The sequence below is a fragment of the Strongylocentrotus purpuratus genome, unplaced genomic scaffold (genome assembly GCF_000002235.5).
Source record: "Strongylocentrotus purpuratus isolate Spur 01 unplaced genomic scaffold, Spur_5.0 spur5_scaffold_8, whole genome shotgun sequence".
NCBI classification, from domain to species: Eukaryota; Metazoa; Echinodermata; class Echinoidea; order Camarodonta; family Strongylocentrotidae; genus Strongylocentrotus; species Strongylocentrotus purpuratus.
Window position 1 is genome coordinate 1,316,228 of NW_022145614.1, and position 24,151 is coordinate 1,340,378.

Here is a 24,151-nt window from a genome sequence, read left to right on the forward strand (position 1 = left end):
GGATAATTAATTTGATGATATTTTGAACTAGATGGAACTTTGACTGCACATATTAAAAAATGATGCCTCCGTCATAAAGCAATTTCACAAACCAAAACGGAAGCAATTTTTAAAATTCAAATTTGATTGTAATCCATCTGTTGGATTATGATAATGCATTCACAAGCTATTTATAGGCAATTAGGCATACATAATGAGCCCCATGACCTTTGACCTCATGATCCTAAAATCTAATCGGTTCATCGGCTCTGCAAGATACATATACATGTCTTGAGTTTGAGGGTAATCTGTTGATCGGTTCTCATAATAATATTTTTTTTTTAAATACATAATGAGACCTGTGACCTTTGACCTTGTGACCCCAAGATCTAATGAGCTCATAGGCTCTGCAAGATACATACATGACCTAAGTTTGGCAGTAATCCATCAATCGGTTCTTGAGATAACGCGAACGTGATGTACGAAAGGACAGACAACCTGAAAACATAATGCCTATGACTACTTTGTAGCTGAGGCATAACAATAAATGGTATATTTCAATATCTTGCTAAAGAAACACCAGAATCTCTGTACATAGATGTTCATGTGACAAAGAGTACCTGACCAAAGTAATGAACTAATATGACATTTCAAGATTAAACATCATCCTGTTATATTGCATTGATGGTGATCATCCACAATTAATAGATACATGTATAATGAGACGGCTAGTTACTCTGTGTACACCATAACCAAACTAAGCATCTCATGCTCTGCATGTCTCTATATTGTAGTGAGTTCCAGTCTTGAGTCTTGGCTCTCTCATTAACTCATTGGTTCTCTGGTACGTAACAGGCTGCTATTCATGGTATTTCAATGAGTTCTGGCTCTCCTTCTCGGTAAGTCTTTGTAGTTCCAGTCTTGTGTCGTAGCTCTCTCATTAACTCATTGATTCTCTGGTATGTAGCAGCCTTTTATTCATGGTATTTCAATGAGTTCTGGCTCTCCTTCTCTGTAAGTCTTTGTAGTTCCAGTCTTGTGTCTTAGCTCTCTAACTAACTCATTGATTCTCTGGTATGTAGCAGTCTTCTATTCATGGTATTTCAATGAGTTCTGGCTCTCCTTCTCGGTAAGTCTTTGTAGTTCCAGTCTTGTGTCTTAGCTCTCTAACCAACTCATTAATTCTCTGGTATGTAGCAGTCTACAAAAGGAAAAACAAGTATGAGAGATGGATGGTAAACATACACACACACACAAATTGATTTGAGATATTGAACGAATGGGTGGATGATTATTGGCTTTATATTCAGGTGTACTAAGCAACAGATCAATACAGATTGTTTTCTTAGATTCTCAATCACGAAGATTTCACATTTCAAATATGTCATGTTATCATACCTCAACTTCTCAAGTTGGATCTTAATCAACAACAGCAATGTACTTAACTATAGACGATCCTTGCATATTTTAACACAAAAAGGATTTATGAGCCATTTTTGTCCTATTGCTTTGCTTCGTAGTAAGTCCCTATAAAGATTGCTTGGTGTTAGATTGTTTTTGTGCCTTCCATACATCAGGGATCACAGTAACCTTAGAACTTTAGTGACACATATAAATAACTTCTTTCTGAGATAAACATACCTTTGCATTGAGAACAAGGAACATGTCTGTGATCTTGACTATCTTGCCGTGTTTCTTGTTCGCGTGAAAGTATCTCTTACCGTTGATGATTCCGTCTGTGTCGCCAGCTGGTAAAATAAAATGAAGTATAAAGATTTGTTTCAAGGCTAAGCAGTCAAAAAGCCTGCTACACTGAATTCAGAATCATTCCCACTATTAAACTCTCGTTAGACCCATATTCCAGAAAAAGTATGATGTATTGGAAATCAACAGATCACCAAATTTGTTAACTTGAGGTTATTCTTTAAATGTTGCCATTTTTAGTTACAGAATGTTGTAACTGTTCTCTTTATCAAAACAGTTCTTGTCACTAAATTGCATTTTGGGATTACAGAAAATATAGTTAGAAACAATCCATCATCAGGTCTCGAGAAAAGGATATATACTCTATAAAATTCACTCATGCTTAGTTACCTCCTCTTCTTGTACTATGATAAGGAAGTTTTTGTATAAAAATCAACTTACTTGGTTCATCTAGCCTTAGCCCCACGTATATATGATGGTCGATAGGATCCTTGTCGATCTTGCCAACAAACTTCACAATCCCTGTCAGGAAATCACTTGGTTTCATTGCTGCAAGAGAAAAGATAATTCAATTCCAAACACTCCTTTCTTCAGATTAATGTTTTGAAAAGAAGGAATCTGCATTTTGCATTCTATTTCATCCGTTAAAGAAAGTCAATAACACATATACATTCTCTCTATTTTATGAAGAATGCTTTGTATTAAAATAAAAAATTATGTTGAGCTACAGGGTATTACATTAAAAAAGACATCCAGTATATATGCATATTGATAACTGTAATGCTATTTTCCAAACAACTAATTTTACATTTTCATATATCTGCAATATGATTGGTGGATTTATGTTTTCAGAAGAAACATGTTTACAAGGTGAATTGAGTCACAGGAATATCTTTTCTTTTCAAATGACTAAACATTAGAAAAAGAGGGTAACTTACATATGATCTTTGTACCGCTCTTCTTAACCCTCACTCGGTCCCCAACATGTACAAACTGAGCCACCATGAAATCATCTTCATACAGACGGGTCCCTTTAGGAAGCGCTGACTTGTCCCGCCTCTGTATCCTAGCAACACAAGACTTGGGTCGAACACGTTGATGTGACCTTGGTGACCCTGACCTCTTATCTTGTGGAGAGTAAACTCCATTGGGTTCATAGAGGTCATAAACTGTTGGCATGTCGTCATGGTTACCATCATTCTCTAGAAATCGGAGGAAGCTTTTCTGGGACGTATCGATAGCTTTAGTTGGAGAGTTGCGCTTTGTATGAAAGGGGTAATTATCTCCTTCATCTGAGATGTCTTCTAGTAATGGTGAAGCACCTTGTTTTGGAGCAGACTGGAAGGAAGGAATAATACAGAAAATAGAATATATCTATATTCGGCATTTTAGCATTTATTCAATTCCATAATAAAAACAGTAACATCAACATACAGGTAATATAAAAGAAGTACTACTTATACATAATTATTATTAAAATAGTAAGATATTGACAGTAAAAAAAAAAATAGGAAATCGGTTGCTGTATAAAAACCCTAGTGGGTTTGTCTGGACAGCCACCATAAACAGTAAAATGAGTAAAAGAATCATACAAAAAGATAAAACTGCATATGAATAAACAATCTCATCTTTCACCTAGGGTGTGAAAATTACTAAGGACATTCAATTGCATGAGAAATTATCAATACCATCACAATTTATGTTTCATTATCTATTCCTTTCCCTTGATAAGTGTCTCTCTACATCTCATTTCTTTATCATTATTCTCTATCCCTCCTTTTCTGTTTCTTTCTATTTTGGTCTTTCTCTCTACTCTATATTTCCCTTTTTCTTTCTTGGTCCTCCCCCACCCCCCCCCCCCCCCCCCCCCTCTCTCTCTCTACTCTATCTTGCCTCCTCTCTCTCTACCTTATCTTTCTCTCCCTCTCTCTCTCCCTCTCTCTCTCGGCTTCTCTCCTTATCTCCGTCTCTCTCTCCCTCAACGATATCCCAGGAAGACCTACCTTGTGGTATCCATTCGTCTGTATACCTTGTGTCTTCCTAGGGTTCTGGTAGAGTGGACATGATGGATCACTGCATGATCTTAATGTGCTGAAAACAAAAGTATTGTACAAGGTTTTATGAACTAAAGTCTAGAACTTACATGAATGAAGGGAGGGAGGAAGGAGGGAGGGAGGGAGGGAGGGGATGGGGGCACTTGCTGCAATAATGATTTTAAAATAATGTTATTGTTTAACTCTTAGCACTGGAAGTATGCTATATATACTCCGAACAATATGGCATTCTTAAGTTTTGATCAATGGCAAATAAAAGAGTTAGTGGCACATTTGGTTGGCACATTCAGCACCCTCTAGGCAAAAGTAAGCAAATCATTTCTGTGCAATCTCTTGGTAAAATAATGTTGCTGCCTGCACCCCACTAAAAAGCTGGCTACCTAAATAATAGTTACCGTTCTAAATGGTTTACTTACTAGTTGATGGATTCCATTGATTTTCTGTTCCCTGTTGCATTAGCAATCTGTTGAGCTTGTTTTATGACAAGGCGATCCTTCCCATCTAACAGCTTCTTTAAAGTCTCAACTTCACACTTAGCATGTTCCATCTCAGTTTCCACGGCAATCAAACGGTCTATCTCATCCTCAAGATGCTGGAAGAACAAAATAATAAGATTGATATCATTAACCCACTCAAGAGTAATATCTCACAATGGGAGCAGAGAGAACAAAGTATATGGTTTGTATATTTACAAAGTAGATTCTTGTGATAGGTTATAGGTGCAAAACATCTTCTGACTAGAGCCTAAAGGCTGTTGACAGAAATGAACTCGCTCCCTTCTGCTTCTCAAGAGATAATACGCAAATTTATATATCATAAGCATTGCTAAATTCTGATGATTATCATTATGTTAAACAAGTTATCTAAGATTCAAATCAATAAACACCTTCAATCATTTAGATAATTTTGCATACTTTAACAATTTCCTTGTACTGTTGACTACCATACACCTTTTTTCTACCATTCTCTACACATCCTCAAGAAAGATTACAGAGTCTTTTTCAGGACTCCTCAATCCTCTCTCTCTCTCTCACACATGGTGCACCCGCAAGCCTACTGTATAATGAAGATTTTGCTACCATCATTGTAACTGTTGATTTGTATTACTCTGATTTCTTATATACCTTGATAGTTATCTTGTTATCTCTCAGGATGTATCTTGCGTGTGTAAGTTGAGTTTTCTTCTCGTCTAAGACACTCTGTACTGCTGCCACTCTCTCATCGGTCTCAGAAAGATCTTTCTTCAATAATGGGATCACCCTCAGCTCCTGAAACATCATAACAATTAAAACAGTGGGACTTATAAAAAATTACACTTTTATCAAACGCTTCATCCTAAGAAGTCGGTTACACAACCAAACTCTTAACTGAATGACTTTTATGCCATTAATGAAGTGTGTTTTGATTAATCAGTCTAATACTGATCTTGTCCGTGTGACTAAGGCATATGGAAGGAGTTGGAGTTAGATCTAGAAAATCATGTAAAGGATTATTCACCTATCCAAACTTCTAATAACAATAGTAATATACACTCTCAAAAAAGCCAGTTTCAAACTCTTAATATTAGCTTTTATCAAACATCAAGGGGGGGGGGGGTAATCTTCACCTCTTCCATTTGTTGGTTCCTCTTGATTTCACCTCTGAGCTGATGATGAAGATCAGCTACCTTAGCTTCTAATATCTCCACATTCTCCTTGCTCTCAGTTAGCGTCTTGTTGGTTTCCTCTAGTTTGGTCTTCATGTGACGCAGATCATAGTCTTTCTCTCGAACGGTAGACCTAGATTCAATGCAAAGATTATACAACACGCTGATTGATCATATCCCCAAGATTAAAGGTATTACAAAGTTTTGGGAAATTTTGAAAAATGGGTGGATAGTGATTCTTTACAATTTTGATATATTTGGATGCCCCTATGGATGTATTAAAAACACCAGAAATTTTAGCCCCTAAAACACTTCTGCTTTCGAGAAAAATTGAATATATAGATTTACCGGTGCTCCCGGTAAATTTTGATAAATTTCAAATAGCTCCTACGGCCGTACAATGGTAGCTGTGACCATGGAAATCTCAGAGTATGTAGTTGTGGTATATAATTTTCGAACGAGAATAGCTAATCAGTCAATTTTAGTCATAAACATTGTTTTATAGCTTAATTAATAACTTGACCTTGAGAGGGAGCTATTCAATATAAAGTGTTTATTATTTACAATTTCATAACTTTAGAGTCGATTTCGACCGCGACACCGATCACTGAATATTGTAGGATCGTATATGCTTCCAATATGTTCATTTGAACCAAATTCATGACCCCATACCAAAACTTTGTATTACCTTTAAATTCCTCAAATACAATGATCTTGGTTGTGTGTATTTGGCATCATCTGTGATTATACATCTGACATCTAAATCAAATGTGAGATACAGACCCCACCCCACACTGATTTATCCCCCCTTCATCCCCTCAAATGATATGATTATGTAACTCCAAGATTCCTCTCATAATTTTGCACCTTTTCCATTTATTCTTTCAATCTGCAAAGCAGAGAAACAATTTAATAACACTGGAATCAAAGGTTTGGAGAGACAAAAGAATAAAAACATGTTGTGTTTGAATTGAAATAGTACCTCAGTAATTAAGTAAATGCCCAAATTGTGAATATAATATGCTGAACTATATTTAGGAAATGACTTGTAAGACAGTATCTTTAGAATGTTGTAAGAACTCACTGTGTTACTTTGAGGATATCTCTCACTGATTCAAGGTTCAGTTCAGCTTTGTCTCCTTCAGCAGCTACATATCAGACATACAAGAGATATATTGAAACATCGGAAATATAGTAGATGTATCTTGAAACATATCAGAAATATAGTAGATGTATATAGAAATATATCATAAATATAGTAGATGTATAATTTATTGAAACATCAGATATATAGTAGATGTATATTGAAAGATATCAAATATATTGCGAAATACATCAAATAGCTATTGAAACATATCTATGATATTTACTGAAACATACAGAAGAGATATAAAAAATATGCCTGAAACATACTAAAACATATCAAAGAGATATTGCAATACTGGTTGCTTATTTAGGCCCTAATTAAGTTTAAAGTCCTTGTTTTGTCTCGCAGGATGAACTACTAATTATACACATAAAGATATAAGAAGTCTCTTCTAATTACTCCACAAATAAATAGAATATTTGAAGGATCATGATCACACCCTTCTTATATAATTCAATTTTTATTTTTTGTCAGTATGATTTATACTTCAAAGTAATCACCCTAGTCAAATAAATTAGTCTAAAACTAGCTGTAAATAGAGAAGGGGGAAGGAAACAGCACAGATAATATATTTTGTATTCATTTTATTTTTATTTTTTTAATTTTTACTTTTTTCAACTCTGAATATATTTTTCATCCATTTTCTTTTTTGTCTATTTTCCATTTTCATAAGAAAAAAGAAGGACAATAATTTTCTAGGAAATACCACAAAAATTTGTAAAAAATACAGGGCAGTTTGGTATCATATACCACAATCATATTTTATTTAGAGAAAGATCATACCTCTTGCTTCTAATCCTTTCATCTTGGTATTGAGTTTCTCTACTTCTCTCTCCAGATGTTCAATCTGCTTTCCTCTTCGTTCATTCTGTCAAGATACAACATTATTATCTATTAGGCTTTCACTAATGACTCACCTGTCTTCAATATTCTATCAGTATTAGTCAAATTTAATTGACACAATAATTGTGCAAGGCAATTATTGATATCCGACCTTTGTGATGGCTTTTCAGACTAGCAACACTGTAACAAATATATTTTGGTCAGTCTTAGATAATTAAAAATGGATCCTTCAATAAATATTCAGTCATTAATGCTGGTATTGCATGAACATTCAATATAACAACCCAGTTTTAGTAATTGTATTACAATGATCTCTTTTTTTCAAGCACAAATTCTCTACATGTGTGAGAATTCATTTTGCATATAATCACTCCCCCTAAAGAAGCCCTAAATTCAAGTTAATATACTTCAATGAAATTTTATGAATCTTACAGCCACCAACAGAGACATGAGCATATATCTGGATAGGATAGTGAGTACAGAGGAAAAGGTATGGGTGCATCAAATGGTATAAACATCTGAACTTGACAGAAGTCAGATAGAAGTGTGTAATTCATACCTCTGATTTGGTCCTCTCCAAGGTTTTAGTAGTTTTCTCCAGAGCACTGGCATTGCTACTGTTTTCTCTCGATACAGTGCTTAGCTGCTTCTCAAGATCCTGTAGGACAAAAAAAAATGAATCATGATAAAAGTTTATTTCCTACCTCTTTAAAAATTAATAACAATAAATCAACAAATTTTTAAAAGAGGTATTAAAACACGTCAATTTGTATAAAAATAATAACATGAAATCCACAATAGCTCTAAGTATTTGTCTTTAATGTATTTGTAACCTTCATTTCTTTCCTCTTAACCAAATAACATAGACTTTATTTTATTTGTTCCCGTCTTGGACCTTTGTTTACCTGTCTCCATTTTCTTTCTTTCTCAATTTAACTCCCTCTATACCGAGAGCTAGAAGGTTGTAATACAGAATTAACGCCCTTCTGATGCACGCCACATGATATAATCTAAATCACTGTCTATCTACCTGTCTCTTTGTTCTTTCTTTCTCCAGTTCAATTCTGGTAGATGCCAGATCTTCTGCAGAAGTAGTCAGCATCTCCATCTCCAGTTCTCTGTGAATACATACAAACATTAAAGATAAACTTTAGTACTGGTAATGCGATTGCATTGTGAAAGAAAAGGTGTGAAAGGATCAGAAACAGTTGATCATGTAGCATGTAAGTATTGGTGTGCACTGCAAGGTTCTGGAGTCATCAAAATCATAATAAATTTGACCGAGTCTTGGTAAAGTAACAGCACTCACATAGAAAGCTATATATGGGACAACACACATGGTGTCGGGGCTAGTACTACCTTGATTTCCTTGTCTTTCTATGCTCATTACTCAGCCAGTATACATTTTCTTCCAAAATTGTTTGGCACATGTCATTTATTTGTAATCTTGAACATTCAGTGTAAGTTTCGTTTGATTCTGTGAGAATTAATTTTTTTTTTACCAGTACTGAAGTTTATCTTTAATGTTACCAAATGTTTTTCCTCCAAATAATTTGAGTAGAAACATGAACTATTTTTAATAGGGATATTGGTCAATGTCATATACTCTTTGACAGTGTTTACTAAATATGTCAAATGGAAAGGCAACATGTACATTCAACATTGGAATGTATATTTTGTGTGTTAAGAGCCAGGAGGGTGTTGACTATGTGTTAAAGTATCAACAGAAGATTTGTTTATGACTACCAGTATGTAGCAGAGGAAGTATTTAAAAAAATTAAAAAAATAAAATAAAACATCAAAAAGGGATTATTTCAGCCTTCAAATATAAACAATAATCTATGGTGTAGACATACTGTAACAAGATATCACTATTGACAGGAGATTTTATGCCTGCATGAGAATTAATTCATACCTTGCTCACAATCCACATAGCAACATATAAATCCCCCATTAGCTGTTAAAAATTATAGTACTGATTATAAAACGGGATCAACAACTGAATGCTCACAAATACATGTAGATCAATTCTTTTAAATTGTTGTGTTATCTCAGCTGTATGCTTTCCAGATTGTTTATTAATGTGATTTATTAATTAATACCTAGGTACTTTTTTCTCAAAAAATATCATACCAAACTTATAAAGTATAAGAACTGACCTATCCACCAATCTGAGTTGCTGCTGAGTGACGTACTTCTTTGGTGGAACACGTGATGATTCTCCTGTTCTCTTATTAAACCAGAATGATCCTACATTACCAGTGTACAGATGACACCATTCATGCTGTGATGGAGAAAACAGATTAGTTTATTTAATTACTCATTATTCCTAAGTTTCATTTGAGGTGTTCACACTTGTACAAGCATTGCTTTTTAGTGGACCCCTCTGTTTCCAACATGTATTTCTTAAATTTGTTTTAAATGCTTATTATTGATTTGTAATGTTTTGTTGGAAACATGAATAAATTTGAAATCTTGATAATATATGGTTGACAGGTTAATGTCGGGATATCTTAATATTACTTCTTCAAGTCTAGCCTCCTTATCCTTTCTTATCTTTCTTTAAACCATATATAATATAAAGAAATCATGGTTATATATCTGGGCTCGGGATATTAGATGAACAGAAACAAAATACAGTCAGCTCAGGTCACGTTGTAATACAATAATCATTTAAAATTAACATGTTGACAGTAAGAAAAAGTATAGGGCCTATACTAATGATATTATTAGCATACAAAAATATAATCATTAAGAACTTTATCAACAATTGAAACTGATCTAAAAAGTATTCTAATTCATACATTTCACTTAATGTGTGTCTTGCATACATGTACATGCTTAATTGCCAACACCTGTCATAGTACATAGGCCTACAATATAAATAGTAAGATTACATCCAGAACAAATAACAAATAGATAAGCCTTTTTTGCAATAATGAAAGCAAATAAACAAAATAAAGAAGTACCGTACAAAAGAGTATGGCATGCATTTACCTATTCAATAAGATGAACATGACTTGATCCATACACATACTGGTATATATTGTTAAGTTCTCAAGTTTCACAACAATACAACGTGTATATATCCCTTATAATGATAACAGGGTTATCGCAAACCCTCGTTCAATAATAAAAATCTACCCCCATATAGATTGACTGTGAGCCCTAGCAACCATACGCTCGCTCTACTAGTCTATAAAGACCAGCCTCAAAGTTGTTGCCAAAGAGCTTTCAACTTCACAAATACAATGCAGTGGAACTGTAAAGATTTTATATTAATTTGAAATAACTGAGGACTAATCATGAAATTGTTTTTAAGCCTTTTTCAAATGTTACATACATCTCTTTCTTACAATAACACAAAAGGGATTTGAAAGGGTCTGCCCAAGCAAGACTATTCTATATAAAGGTAAGTCCCTGAATAGATGAGCACTTAACCATAGCCCTATTATCTTCAATACAAAGAAAGCTACTGATTGTGATCCCTTCATCGGTTACAAAGGCTAGAGAACGCAGCAAACAGAATTAAAAGCTACTTTCAACAACTCTATTTACAAAGACACATTGGCCAGTTTGACAGTTGATTCTCTGAGTGTTTTTAAACTAAACATTCAGGTAATATCAAATTACCATGGTAACAAACATACCCTGGAGAATGCATTATATACCCTATAAACGGTAATCATTTCCTCAACATTTTTACACCTGAACTGTATTATACTTAGCTCTCCATTTTGTCACTTGTCTACTTTATCATGAACTATATCATCAGTATTTTATATCAGACTTTGCTTACAACATTGATTAATATCTTGGGGATCATTCTCATCAAGCCAATTTTGGTTTTCATGATTCCTCACTTCCTTTTATCTTATGTTGATAATGAACGAACATGTATTTTCTTTAGATGTTTTTTAAAAGAGAGTGAAATAAATAAATGAAATGAAATGAAATAATAGCACCCATCTCTATTCAAAGTTTGTGGAATATCAAGATCCTAACATGATTCATAATAGTCATTATATGTACTACGTTGTTCTTCAGGGGGGTGTTTCACAAAGATCCTAAGTTGAACTTATCTCTAAGTTGGACTTAAAAATTATGGAAAGCCGTTAGCATCTTTGAAAATATTTTTTTAAGAGGTATAAAATGTTGATTCAAATCAATCACAATTTTCTATTATCAAGGAGATTTCATGTTCTTGATCTGGAATTTATAAAAAGTCTAAAATACTTGAATTTCGCTTTGAACATATTTTATTTTAGGCTACAAATGGCTCTCCATAAAATTTAAGTCCAACTTAGAGTTAAGTTCGGATCTTTGTGAAACACCCCCTGGAGATATAGTTTAGGAGAATATCTTTTCAATAAGTCTTTTCCAATGTCTGTAGTAATCCACATATCCCACAAACTTACAAATCTGGTGGTTACACATAATCACACAGCCTATATGAATGAGCTCAAATTGGGCAGTGAAAGATACAACTACATGAACATATACTGTAAATTAAGTCTTATTAATGTCAGATATGGATCATAAAGACTAAAGCATCTAAAATACATGTCAAGCAACTTTTAAAGAGATTGTATATATCTCTCTGTTGTGAACAAACCAACTTTGTAGCCCAAGAATATATTTCAAGGATAAGTATATATAGTATCATAATAGTCATTGCATTTCAATTCCAAATGTAAAATTCTTAATTACATGTTCATAGCTATTTAATACTTAATAAAATACTTGCACATTTAATTTCTATCTTTCCTCAACCTTATAGCAATAGTTGCACTATATATATGGTTGAAAACAAGAATGACTGATGATAGAGATACTATATATCCATTATTTTATTTGTCACATAAAAACAAAATTATATAACATGCAAAATATTCCACAAGACTTACAGGATAAGGATCCCTTGCTCTGTACAGTGTAACAATGAGTCTCTTTGCCATGGGAACAAAGTAAACATACGGCATATTAATCTTCCTACCAGCCTCACTGAAAGATAAACAGAGGTATGGAGAGAAAATACATCGGTAAAATTACACTAGAATGCATACAAAATGTAGCATTTTAAAGGCTTGACCAGGGACCTGTTTCACAAAGCCTTTTTCAATGACAAATGACAAACATCAGAGACAAATCTGCTAATAACCAATCAGAAACAATGATTTTACTAGCTTATAACAAAAACTGTCATTTGTCACTGATGACAAGTTTTGTGAAAATAGGACCCTTGTCATAGTCCAGTGTCTAATGAACAATCTACAATTCACAAAAAGATGACCTGTCCTGTCTAAACCATAAATTTTACAATCAAATTAAGGAGATTATACCAATATTATGAAATCATATTTTGTGTAAATGGTTGTAATATATTTCTATTTTGTTTCAATAAAACTTTATTCAATAAATGAGATACTTACTTGACAAAGTGGTTGCTGATTTGATTCAAGTCCTCGTCAGTCAGTTGTAATCCAAAGTTGATTGAATTTATTATCTAGCAAAGGAAAATATAATATATCATATATTAATTGCAAAATAATAATGTTAACATTTTGCATAGATAGCTGAATAATAATCATATATAATAGACCATATTTGTATAGTGCATGTCACTTTTCAGTCCCTACATGTACTCAGCAAAAAAGCACATATGATTTTAAACAATTCAAATACAGATACCTATTTCCTGAGATAAATGGTTAAAAGTAGTAAGACTTTTAATATGAGCCATTCAAGTGTGTTCCACATCAATAACTAACCAAGCAGTTACAAAGAATACATGATTACATGATGTTATCAGAAGTAGGCCAGCATCTTCAATACCTCCTGCCAAATTGATCAAATTTCCTTCACTTCATATATTAATTCTTAATAATTAATATGACATATTCTCTTAAGTGCATGACGTTTCATATTAACTTGAGTTATATGTTTTTATATATGTAAAATAAATATTGTCTTGTGTATAAACATCGATTTTGAATTTGAATTAATGAACAGTTGTTTATCTTACCCTAACAAATCGTTGATGTTAATCTTTCCATCATTATTCATATCAGCAATCTCAAAGAGATCCATCAGAGATCTCTCAAAGAGATCTGGTTCTTGAAAATGCCATGCATCGTAGTCTAATGGCCGTGTAGTGCTACAGAGAGATTGGTATAATAAGTAACATAGATGTATTCATATCATATTTATCCTAATATGTTTCACTTCATTTAAACCTGCCTGTAAAAAAAAAGGTGGGAAGGGGCAAATAAAAAATGAAATGAACTATTCAACTTTTTCATGTAATTCTGAAAGCAGTTCATCATCTATCGATTTGCCAGAGAACATAATAAAATTATCCTTGAAATTTGTAGGAAAAATGATGTATTCAATGAAGGAAAAACAATCATATTGATATTCAATAAGAACAAAAATAAAATCTAAGCTCATAAAAATCATAAAGTAGAGGAGTAGTTTCTATACCATTATATATAACCATCTAGACAATCTTGCTTTTCAAAACCATTCTGGATATATTTGTTTTAAATAAGGAATGCAAGTTTAATACAAAGAATGACTGGATATTGTAATCTAGATACCGGTAGGCATTACTATTAGGAAAACAGATGTAATTTCTTACCTAGCCTCGCCTGTTTCTTTGTTAAAGTATATCACTCCATTCTTCAAGCCTTTGTCCAACACAACCCAGTGGTTCTAGAAGACATTAGAAAGAAGATCAATGAAATAATCTTTTCTAATCAATTAAATAATTTTTTCTAATCAATAAAATAATCTTTTCTAATCGTTGCTTTTATCTTAGATTAAGATAATAGGAACCAAGAGAGTTTTTGTTGTGTGTGTTAAATTTTGTTTGTGTCCCAAACATACAGATGTAAAGCAACTACTCTAGAGAGAGGCCAAAGTAATCAACACAAGATCATGTCAGTGTAACTTCTTTTTCTTAGTTATTGAGCTTCTTAACATAAACACTTCTGAACACGGATCAGCTAGATTATGAAAGTTCTGAAAAATATATTAAGTATGGATTTGAAGTGCTTGGAGGTTGCAATGAAAAAAGGAGGAAAACATCTCTTCAAATGCATGGATAATAAAAAGCTTATTTTTGACCAACAATTTTGTTGTGAGTGGATATCAACATAATTATTAAGAAGACAATACTGCATTCCCTCTCTATCCTTTTCAAGGTAATCTTTTCCCTCTTTTCTCTCTCTATCCCCCCCCCCCCCCTTCTCTCCATCTCTCTTTCTCATTCTCCCTCTTTTTCTTTATCTACAAAACATATCTTAAAGAGATTAAATTAGCATCTGATTACCTCTGAATTGACATCCTTCTTACTGTAGAAAAACTTGAGCAGATGAACACCAAACGGCAGGAACTCATCAAATGTCATCGGGGAATCCTGTAAAAAAGATGATCAACTTAATAAGCCTGCCATCAAGCTTGCGGCAAGCTTGCCGCTATTTACATGAAATAATAGCTTGCATCACGTTTGCCAATAAGCTAGCACATAAAAAGATATAAATTTGTAGATGCATGATATTAATGATGCTTTATATTGATGATGTTATTATTCATTTATTGTGTCCTGTAACAGCTTGTAAATTATGAAATAAATTCCATATTTTAAATGGTAATGTGGAAATAAATTAAATTTACTAGAATCTTACTTTAAGGTTATCTCGTCCATGGCAGATGTCTTTCATTAGCTTGGTGATGTCATCTTTGGAGACTTCAAGATCCAGTCGAGGAGAGTTCATGATCTGTTTACAGAAACAAAGTGTTCAACCATCAACTTCAAATACTGGACATATAAAAGAAATAACAGACCCTATTAATGCTATATAAGATATTAATTAAACAAAGGAGCCTTCAAGTCTACAAATCAAACTATCCTCAGAGGAAAGATTTTGTTATATTTTCTATGCAATAAAATATAGTTTACTGGGGAAAATCAGTTACTAATGATTGAAAAAGATTAACATTAGATTAAAAATATAATACAGCTTTACAACCTTGATAAGGTATTGCATCCACAGATAAATTAAACTCAACCGAAGATCCACTTTCATCTTACCATTCCAAACTCTTTCCTATTTATTTTGCTGTCATTATCTCTATCAGCAGTCCTGAAGATGGTCCATACAAGCTGTTTGTCAGGCTCACTGAATTGGGTACACTTGAAACGTTTTACCCGCTGCTTTTTCTTCTGCATGAGAAACAAAACGAAGTAAGAAAATGCTTGATACAATCTTTTTAATTAGACAGATTAAACCAATCCCCTTCAGTTTGGTCTTGATAGAAAATGTAAATATTTTTACAAGTTAAGTATGGGGAATTGAAAATTTAAACTTTCAATTTCTTTTTCATTTTAGGAGGAGCACTTGTTTTTCTACTTTGAATGAAGAAAAATATATGACTTCACTTATAAATAGTATTATGCTCATGGATATTGATTAATTTGTACAAAATATGATTCAAGATTGTCATAAATATATATATATATATATATATATATATATATACAGTCAAACCTGCTTTAGTGACCACCTGTCTACTAAGACCACCTGTCTACAAAGACCACCTGTCTACAAAGACCACATTTGTTGTTTCCCTTGAAAATGGTTTCTCATTGAAACATGCACTGAAGGAACCTGTCTACAAAGACCACTTTTTGTGTTTCCCTTGGGCAGTCGCTATAGAAAGGTTTGACTGTATAAATAAACATTAGCGATTTTCGCTGGGCATAGAAATTCAAGGATTACACTGTACATCATCTTCGGCTTGCGGCAAGTAGGGGGAGATCGGGGAGGTGGAGATTATTAAAAATAAAATCGGCCAGATTATGGATCAACTACTCTCATGTGCATACATGCAGTCACTCAATAAAACAGTAAATACCCAGCATCACCATTATGAATCCTTTATAGGTACAACTACATGCAGAGATTGAGTAACTATTCTAGTGAAAGCATTTATGTATAGTGAGAAAATAAACTTGAAATAAATTGCAAAAACACACAACTTAATTATTAATGCACTCAATATATTTCTACGCAGAAAACATGCAGAAATTGTTTTGAAACAATATACTCCTTTTATAAATTGTTACTATTTAATTGTCAAACTATATGTTTGATAATAAAGCAAGAAAGAATACATCATGCTAAAACTTATAGGTAATACAAATGAAGCAGAATGCTGTTTATTATATGATTAAGGGTGCAAATATTCTAATATCTAATATATGTACAAACCCTTTCCTTGGTCTGATCGTTATGAAATCAACAAATAAGAATTAAATTACATTAGTTGAATGGAATATGATGACATATGACATATGACTTAACAAAATTTGGGAACTCAAGTTGGATTGATAGCTCTATTATGACATAATCATAACTTTGATTATAGTATCATAAGTATTTATTCGTCTTTGAAATTATACCATACTTGCTATGATTTTGCAGCCATGGAGTGAACAGTACATCAGAATAAGGGGCAGGGTCAAAAGTGACAAGTTACAAAATGAAGTGATAATATTGTTGTTCAGATCACTCTTCTTTCTTCTCATTTGGGATTTGTGTTTAATAGTTTACTGCAGGAGTTGAGGCAAATGCTGTTTATAACAAATTTACAATTCCAATACATGGCTCTTCATAAAAGCAATATGTGTTTTATTAGCATGAGTGGAAATGCCATATATATGTGGAAATTAATCCAGGTAATACTCTTTTTAATTCAATACTGAGAATTTAGTCTTCTTGAAGTTAAATTTTTAGTATTGAACCTGCATGGATACTTAAAGTATATCGACTATGCAAGTATGATAAGTTAATGAAATAAATGTACCTCTCCAAATTCATCCAGGTCATCGGTCTCTAGCGCATCTTTAATAGGAGGAAGCTCTCCAAACGGGTCAATCAACCTCCTCTTACGACCTTTCCTAGGGGTTGATCCTTGATGGTGATCACCGGACTGGTCACCTGACATAGGTTGGTCACGTGACATAGGACGAACCACAGACTGACTTCTAAACTCATCATCTGATGTGACATATCCAGCATTTACAGGTCTACCGTCTGCATCAGTTTCAAAATCTGTTGTTAAAATACATTAGAAATGTCTTTATGTAATTAATAGACTTCATATACTGCAAGCTATTTTTAGATCATATACATGCAGGTATTGTGAAACTGCAATGACATAAGATCCTACATTATGACTGCCATGTTTATTATTTATGTATGTCTGTATATATGAAAAAACAACCGCATCAAAAATACTGCTCCTATACAATATCAAGGATGATTTATTGTTGATACATCTATTTTTAACTTTTTTTTTAAAACCGGTTGATGTAACCTTGCTTCTAAATTAACAAACTATTACCTTTTGGAGGCTCGTTTACATGTTACATGGATTTAATGGCCAAGCTGGCCGACGTGTTTTTTATTATTTTATGTTTTATTGTGACCAACAGCTACTTTGCGGAGCACATGGGTGAAGTGCTTTTGACTCCCTTGTAAAGGTGCTAAACAAAATAACATGCTGATGATTCTTTAATAAAAGGAAGAGTAGTTATATAATCATAACAGGTTGAATCAAAAGTATTATTTACCTTTATTTCTGCCATGTTCCCCTTCATCCTCTTCAAGAATCATATGTAGAAGATGGTCTCCTTGCCCTGCTCCCCCCTCACCTGGTCCTGCTCCTCCCTCCCCTTGTCCTTCCATCAACTGATCCATCATCCAATCAAACTGACTGCCATCACTCTCCCTGGATGATTCCATTCCATACTGGGGGTTATGATTCACACCTTGAGGGACCGGCTGATTATTAAAAGACATCTTGTTATGTGTATAAACCTGATCCTGAAATACTAATGTCTTTTCTTCCTTCAGTACATTGTAACATCTGCAAGTATCGTGTTGTAGCAATCCTCAGCAAACTCTACCTGAAATATTGGATAAACAAAGAAAACATACATTTCAAAATAATTATGTGTTTAAATAATTAAAAACTTTCTTATGACATCATGGGGTAGCCTAAATGAAAAAGCTGATGACATTTTCTATCAGTTCAAAGGAACCCACTCATATGTCATTTAAAGGTGTTATAAAATGCAAGTGGAAATCAATGCCAAATTTAAAATGCTATACCATGGGAAGCAGAATGGGATAAAATAATTATGCTATATATTTGCTTCTATCTTCAAATATAAAATGATAGGAAAGTCAACAAAGAATTTAAATGAGGAACTGGGTCAAATGCAATTTAGTTAAACTCTTTGATAAACAAATTATATCTTGTATTGATCTATAGCACATTTCATATGGCAACAGCACCCAGGCATAATGTCAGCTTCCCTTCAAACACACAGTGAACTCAGTTGCACCTGTTCTTTGATCTGATCTGTTAGGCCTAAAAAGACAAAATGTTTCATTTGCCCTGTTTAAAATAGTGACATGGATCAGGGAGGTGTCCTCCCACTTCCCTGCATGGATTACGAAAGTTAAATTTTCCCTAAATGTTATTTCTGGCAATCATTACACAAAAAAGCAAATATGTTACTAAGAATTTGATTTAAAATTGTACCGGTATACAAACAACAACAACTAACAAAAACTTATCACACCTACAAAATTGGCAGACTATATGAAATGCCTTAAAGTAAACATCTCATTCCCAATCAAATAAATCAATATGATAAAACATATTTTGGTACAATAATATGGTCAGGTGAAGAAAAAAAAGTCCCACAGTTTCTTATCTGGCTTTGTGAAATATTATATCAATATACCACCAGGAATACTGTGTGTCAATATATATATCACATATTCAGTCCTGCAAAATTAATCAAATTATATGTTGCCATGACAACAATATCACCAAATAGTAGAGGGCAGAAAAGATAATATAATTAAATATAATATGTGCCAAGGACTTGCATATATTCCAATAACCATAAGTAAATTTGTCAACGATCTTCCCATAATTGGATTCATGAAATGACTATACATTTCTGTGGAGTTTGTTGATGATGTATCCATGGTGATAGCATGATACAGTACGCTGCCAGTTTAAGGATAGTACTATGACAGGTTTGTGAGCCTCGATCTTAATCCAATCGCTACCTACAAATAGTTAATGAAGTGAAGTGCAAATTGATATTATAATGCAAATACTCAATAAATCAATTCATAAGCAGCATTGTGCAGTTGCTCGTATAAAGTAATTAACTACCCTTGTTGGAAGTCTGAAATAACACCATCCTGCATATCACAAAAGACAATGCCCAGTTCCCTCTAGAATAAATACAATTGATACACCTTTACATTTACGTGTTTTCTAATAATTAGTTTGTAGAAGATCAAATTCTCCATGGCCAAGCCCCTAAATATCTTTCAGATTTGATTTCCTTACGTTCTTCTAGTTCTTTAAGACCTCTTCGATCATCATCAACCTTGCAGTTAACCCTTGGACCTCGTACCGTTACAAAATATGGCGATCGAGCTTTTTCAGTAAATGCCCCTATCCTTTGGAATAAATTACCAGCACATTTTCATAATATTCATTCTCTTGACCAATTTAAGTCCTTGCTGAAAACGCAACTTTTTAATTCATGAATGATATTCTGCAGTTGCGAGTCGGTCAAAGGAGGTGCACACCGTATTATTGCTTGTTTGTTCGATCTTATGTTTGATCCTATGTTTGACATTATGTATGTTTGATCTCACTCTTTATATATGCATGATTTATTGAATAAAGAACAGATGTATAAGTTGTGTGTTTATTATAAGGATTGGTAAATCATTTTTTGGTCAGACTATGGTGCAGTTAGAGACACCCGTATTAAGCGCCTAATATCAATTTCATTTTAGATACCATTTACTATTATTATTTTTTCCTCGAATTTAAAGACTACTCTATTTTTTTTAAATGTATTTCTTTCTCTCTCTCTCTCTCTCTCTCTCTCCTTTCCTCTCCCTTAGGTTCAGGCTTCAAATCAGAGATTTGAATTTACACCAATCATCATAAAATAGTTGTGTGACTGATCCTTTTTCTATGAAAGGTTTTGATTTCTAGTAATTAAATTAAGCCAAAATGGCAGATATATATATAACTACTTGAGTGCTTATCTTCGTCCAGTGGCGGATCCAGGGGGAAGCCAGGGGAAGAAGAAAAAAAAAGGGGGAAAAACGTTAATTTTACCCTTTTTTTGAGGAGGGCCCCCTCCCCTGGTGCTCAAGAGGGTGATGCAATTTAAAAAAAATTGAGGGCAAAAAAAAAAAAATAGTGTTCACTACCATACCACCCCCGTAGGGTTAGGGTTATAATTTATGATAAGCGAGAGTAAATTAATAATCATATATTTCATAGATCACCAACTATCAGACAATTGAACAACTCCACTGGCAGTGACTGTGACACCCAAATAATATAATTACCCTTAAAGGCGTAAGTGAAATGAAATTACTGGTCAACCATCGGCCATCTCACTGAGATTCATCTCATATTATCAGCATATCAACAGTGTTGCTTGCATCAAGTTGCATGTGATATTTAGAAAACTATGTTCGTTTGACTTACCCGAGTATCACAAATTAGCTGTGTGCCTGGCCTAGAGAAATCAGCCTGTTCCCATATGATGACCACACAAATTCCTCTTTCACAATCAGATGTGATTCAATGTTTGACCACTATTATATTGATTTCCTATAACTTCGGACTGTTGCCCAAACCAATCGACCTGTCCCCCCGGCCTGTCCCGCTATGTCCACACCATGTATTGAACCAAGGAGATTTTGAACGATCCATATTTCCGTGCATGTGCGCGTCTAGTCTCAACATAATAAACTCCACTTGCTTTGGTAGAATCATTAGGTGTTTTATATCACAAGAATATACAGTGTAATGTACGACATAATATACTGTATGAGCTATATACCGTTCAGGCGTTCACAATTATATTCTCTGATCAATTTTTGAGTATTAGGAGTTTTATGAAAAGGTAGATCGTATATAAAATTACCTGTGAACAAATATCATTATAATGATCAAAGTATATTTAGTAAAATTCTTTGATAACATTTTGTTTGAATTGTCAATTATTTAGAAATTGAAATTAAGATCGACTATTTATAGGTGGGCAGAAAGAGAGAGAAAGGGAGGTAGAGAGAGAGAGATAGAGAGAGATAGAGACGGGGATCAAGGGAAAGAGAGAGCGAGGGGAAGGGAGAGAGAGAGGGGGGGAGGGGAGAGAGAGAGGGGGGAGGGGAAAGAGAGAGAGAGAGAGAGAGAGAGAGAGGGGGGGAGAGAGAGAGAGAGATCAGCTAGAGTGCATTGTTATCTTCCACAGTGTCTGGGTTTATAGACTAAGTATAATCTCTCGTACACCTCACTCCAATACAACAATAGGATCGGTTTCACTCTATGACTGTTGTCATGGTAACGGAAAGCTATCTGACGGTCTGTGCAGGCATGCATACTATAGTACACAAAGCCACGTGACATGTCAGGCAATTAAGAAATTAAGTGATTCCCTGTTCATGCATTCCCCATAATATATAGCTGTGTAGTTCATGCACGGTAGGCCCAGGGATATGTGAGTTTAACTCACATATTCCTGGTAGGCCTTTGCATCGGCAACATGGATCGTATTTCATAACAAATCAAATGCATATAACATGATTGTTTTCTGATTGATGAGCCATATGAACATATAGGCCTATCATTAAGAGAGAAGATAATTCAGGAGGGTTTATTCCTCCTTGGGTCTTTATAGTGCATTAGGCAGAAACTGAATGAAGTTGGTTGTGCAAGAATGGACGAAGAGCATATAAGGCTAAACTATTTATTCTTGCAAAGTTCGATCCGTATAGTTGTAATGTCAAATGAACGGTAAATGAGATCCTTGATCAAATCCAGAATTATATTTGATTAAATCAAGAACACAGAGCTTTGGTCAAATCAAGAACATAGAGTTTTGATTATGGTGCAGGGGTTTGGGGTGCACAATTCCTGAAAGGTGCGTACATACACCCCTTGGGATGCAAGCAAGCACCCCAAAAACCCGAAACGAGGAAAAGAGGAAGTGTGGCTTTTTTCGGATGATGATATCAATCATAGCATAAATTATAACAAAAATATTAACAGACCTACATTTTTGGGGATAAAACAAAATCAACAGAAGGTGACATAATTATGCGTCGACAAAAATGAAGGGGACGATAACATACAAGGCCTATGGGAATCTAAATTACTTAAATAATCGCCATTTTCGTTTCTTATGATATTTGACGAAATAAACTATATGAATCACAATTAGTTCACTCTCAAATTTTAGCTTAGGCATGGAATACTCACCACACAATGTTACTATCGGGCAAAAATTCGCTTGAGCGTATTCCAATTAATCCACATCGGAACCAAAATGAAATTTATATTATTCTATGCGCACACCCAGTCCAACTCGTTTTACTTCACTGTGTTGAATCGTATTATTTCCAGATTCAGCTTCAGATACAGACGGCCGATGGAACAATCTTATAATCCGCTAAGGAACCTCTCCGAAGGCAAAATATTTCACTATAATAATTCATCTATAGAATTATATATCCTGAGTTTGTCGAGTGCATTCCACGAGCAAAGCATATACGATAATACTCCAGCAGTGTAGTGTACCAGAGTGGAAAAGAAGAACGAATCTCAACTGTACAGATCTTGCGAGGATCAATGTTAACACAGAGTTCAAAGGATACGAAACGAAACTACATCAAGGAAAGAGGTTGGAAGATTGAACCTACTTTGACTCCCCTTTAACTATTCACTTTCCAAGCAGCTATACCAAGAAAGAGTTCATTCAAGCGACTACACAATCAATACGAAACCCCTCACAGACTCTCTCGAGGGACTCTTCCATTATTCCATCATACAATAGAAAGAAAGCTGACTCTAGGGTTTCTACACACTAACACAGGTGAAGTTGTCTGTCTCTCTTGGAGACAATAGTATGAAGTAAAACAAAATGACAATGTGTTAATCCAAATGTAAATTCAATTGTTACGTTATTGATTAAGGTCATGGATTGTGTATACTTTAAAGACTTTTGAAATATATTTCAAGAGGAACTTTAACACTTTGTAAATTTTTCTTTTTTTATATATTTTATGAGGGGGGGGGGCGGGGTCTGATTAAACGAGATAACAGTGACACAATAACCAAAAGTAAAAAATAATATAATTGCCACTTTATTAGAATCAATTGATAATGGTCGCTAATCAAACGAAATGTTATTTTCTTTTGTGTATGATGGGACAGTATTTTGGTATTTTCGATGTTTATGCTTTTGATGTACAATCAGACTCATGATGTATTGAGGCATCTTGGTGACCCAGTTGCATAGCGACGGGGGCAAATGTCCCCAATCAAATGGCAAAACAAACATATTGCAAATGCTATGAGAGAGAGAGAGAGAGAGAGAGAGAGAGAGAGAGAGAGAGAGAGAGAGAGAGAGAGAGAGAAGGCAAAGAGGACACACAATAAATCAAATAAAGCATGCCTCTCCGAGGAAGAGAGGGTCGTTTTCTTTTAAATTCATTTATTGATGCTACGTATTGGTATTGGCATTTATTCCATATATCAGAAAGATCTGAGTAATTTGTTACGTCACTGTTCGAATATCCCTGATGCAAGCTGTTGATAACAGAACTGAATAGCGAAGCTTCCTTATTCATGCATGTTAGGGAATACAAGTCA

General features: G+C 34.0%; 1 protein-coding gene across 3 annotated transcripts; it reads right to left on the reverse strand.

Annotated features, from left to right (window-relative positions):
- Positions 1-191: 191 nt before the first annotated feature.
- Positions 192-13,416, reverse strand: LOC100887836. Of its 3 annotated transcripts, none has more exons than XM_030976253.1 (16): positions 13,398-13,416; positions 12,805-12,878; positions 12,280-12,376; positions 9,532-9,656; positions 8,403-8,490; positions 7,932-8,030; positions 7,313-7,397; positions 6,467-6,530; positions 5,344-5,515; positions 4,862-5,005; positions 4,154-4,329; positions 3,687-3,774; positions 2,622-3,021; positions 2,125-2,232; positions 1,621-1,727; positions 192-1,065 (listed from the first exon to the last, which is right to left on the reverse strand). In XM_030976253.1, exons 3-16 carry the CDS (start codon positions 12,352-12,354, stop codon positions 958-960), a joined length of 1,839 nt encoding a protein of 612 aa, XP_030832113.1. In that variant the 5' UTR covers positions 12,355-12,376; positions 12,805-12,878; positions 13,398-13,416; the 3' UTR covers positions 192-957. The 3 variants fall into 3 exon arrangements, with proteins under 3 accessions (XP_030832113.1, XP_030832112.1, XP_030832114.1); XM_030976252.1 differs by having other exon boundaries at positions 949-1,180; XM_030976254.1 differs by lacking the exons at positions 12,280-12,376; positions 12,805-12,878; positions 13,398-13,416 and adding an exon at positions 10,370-10,648 and having other exon boundaries at positions 949-1,180.
- Positions 13,417-24,151: the final 10,735 nt, after the last annotated feature.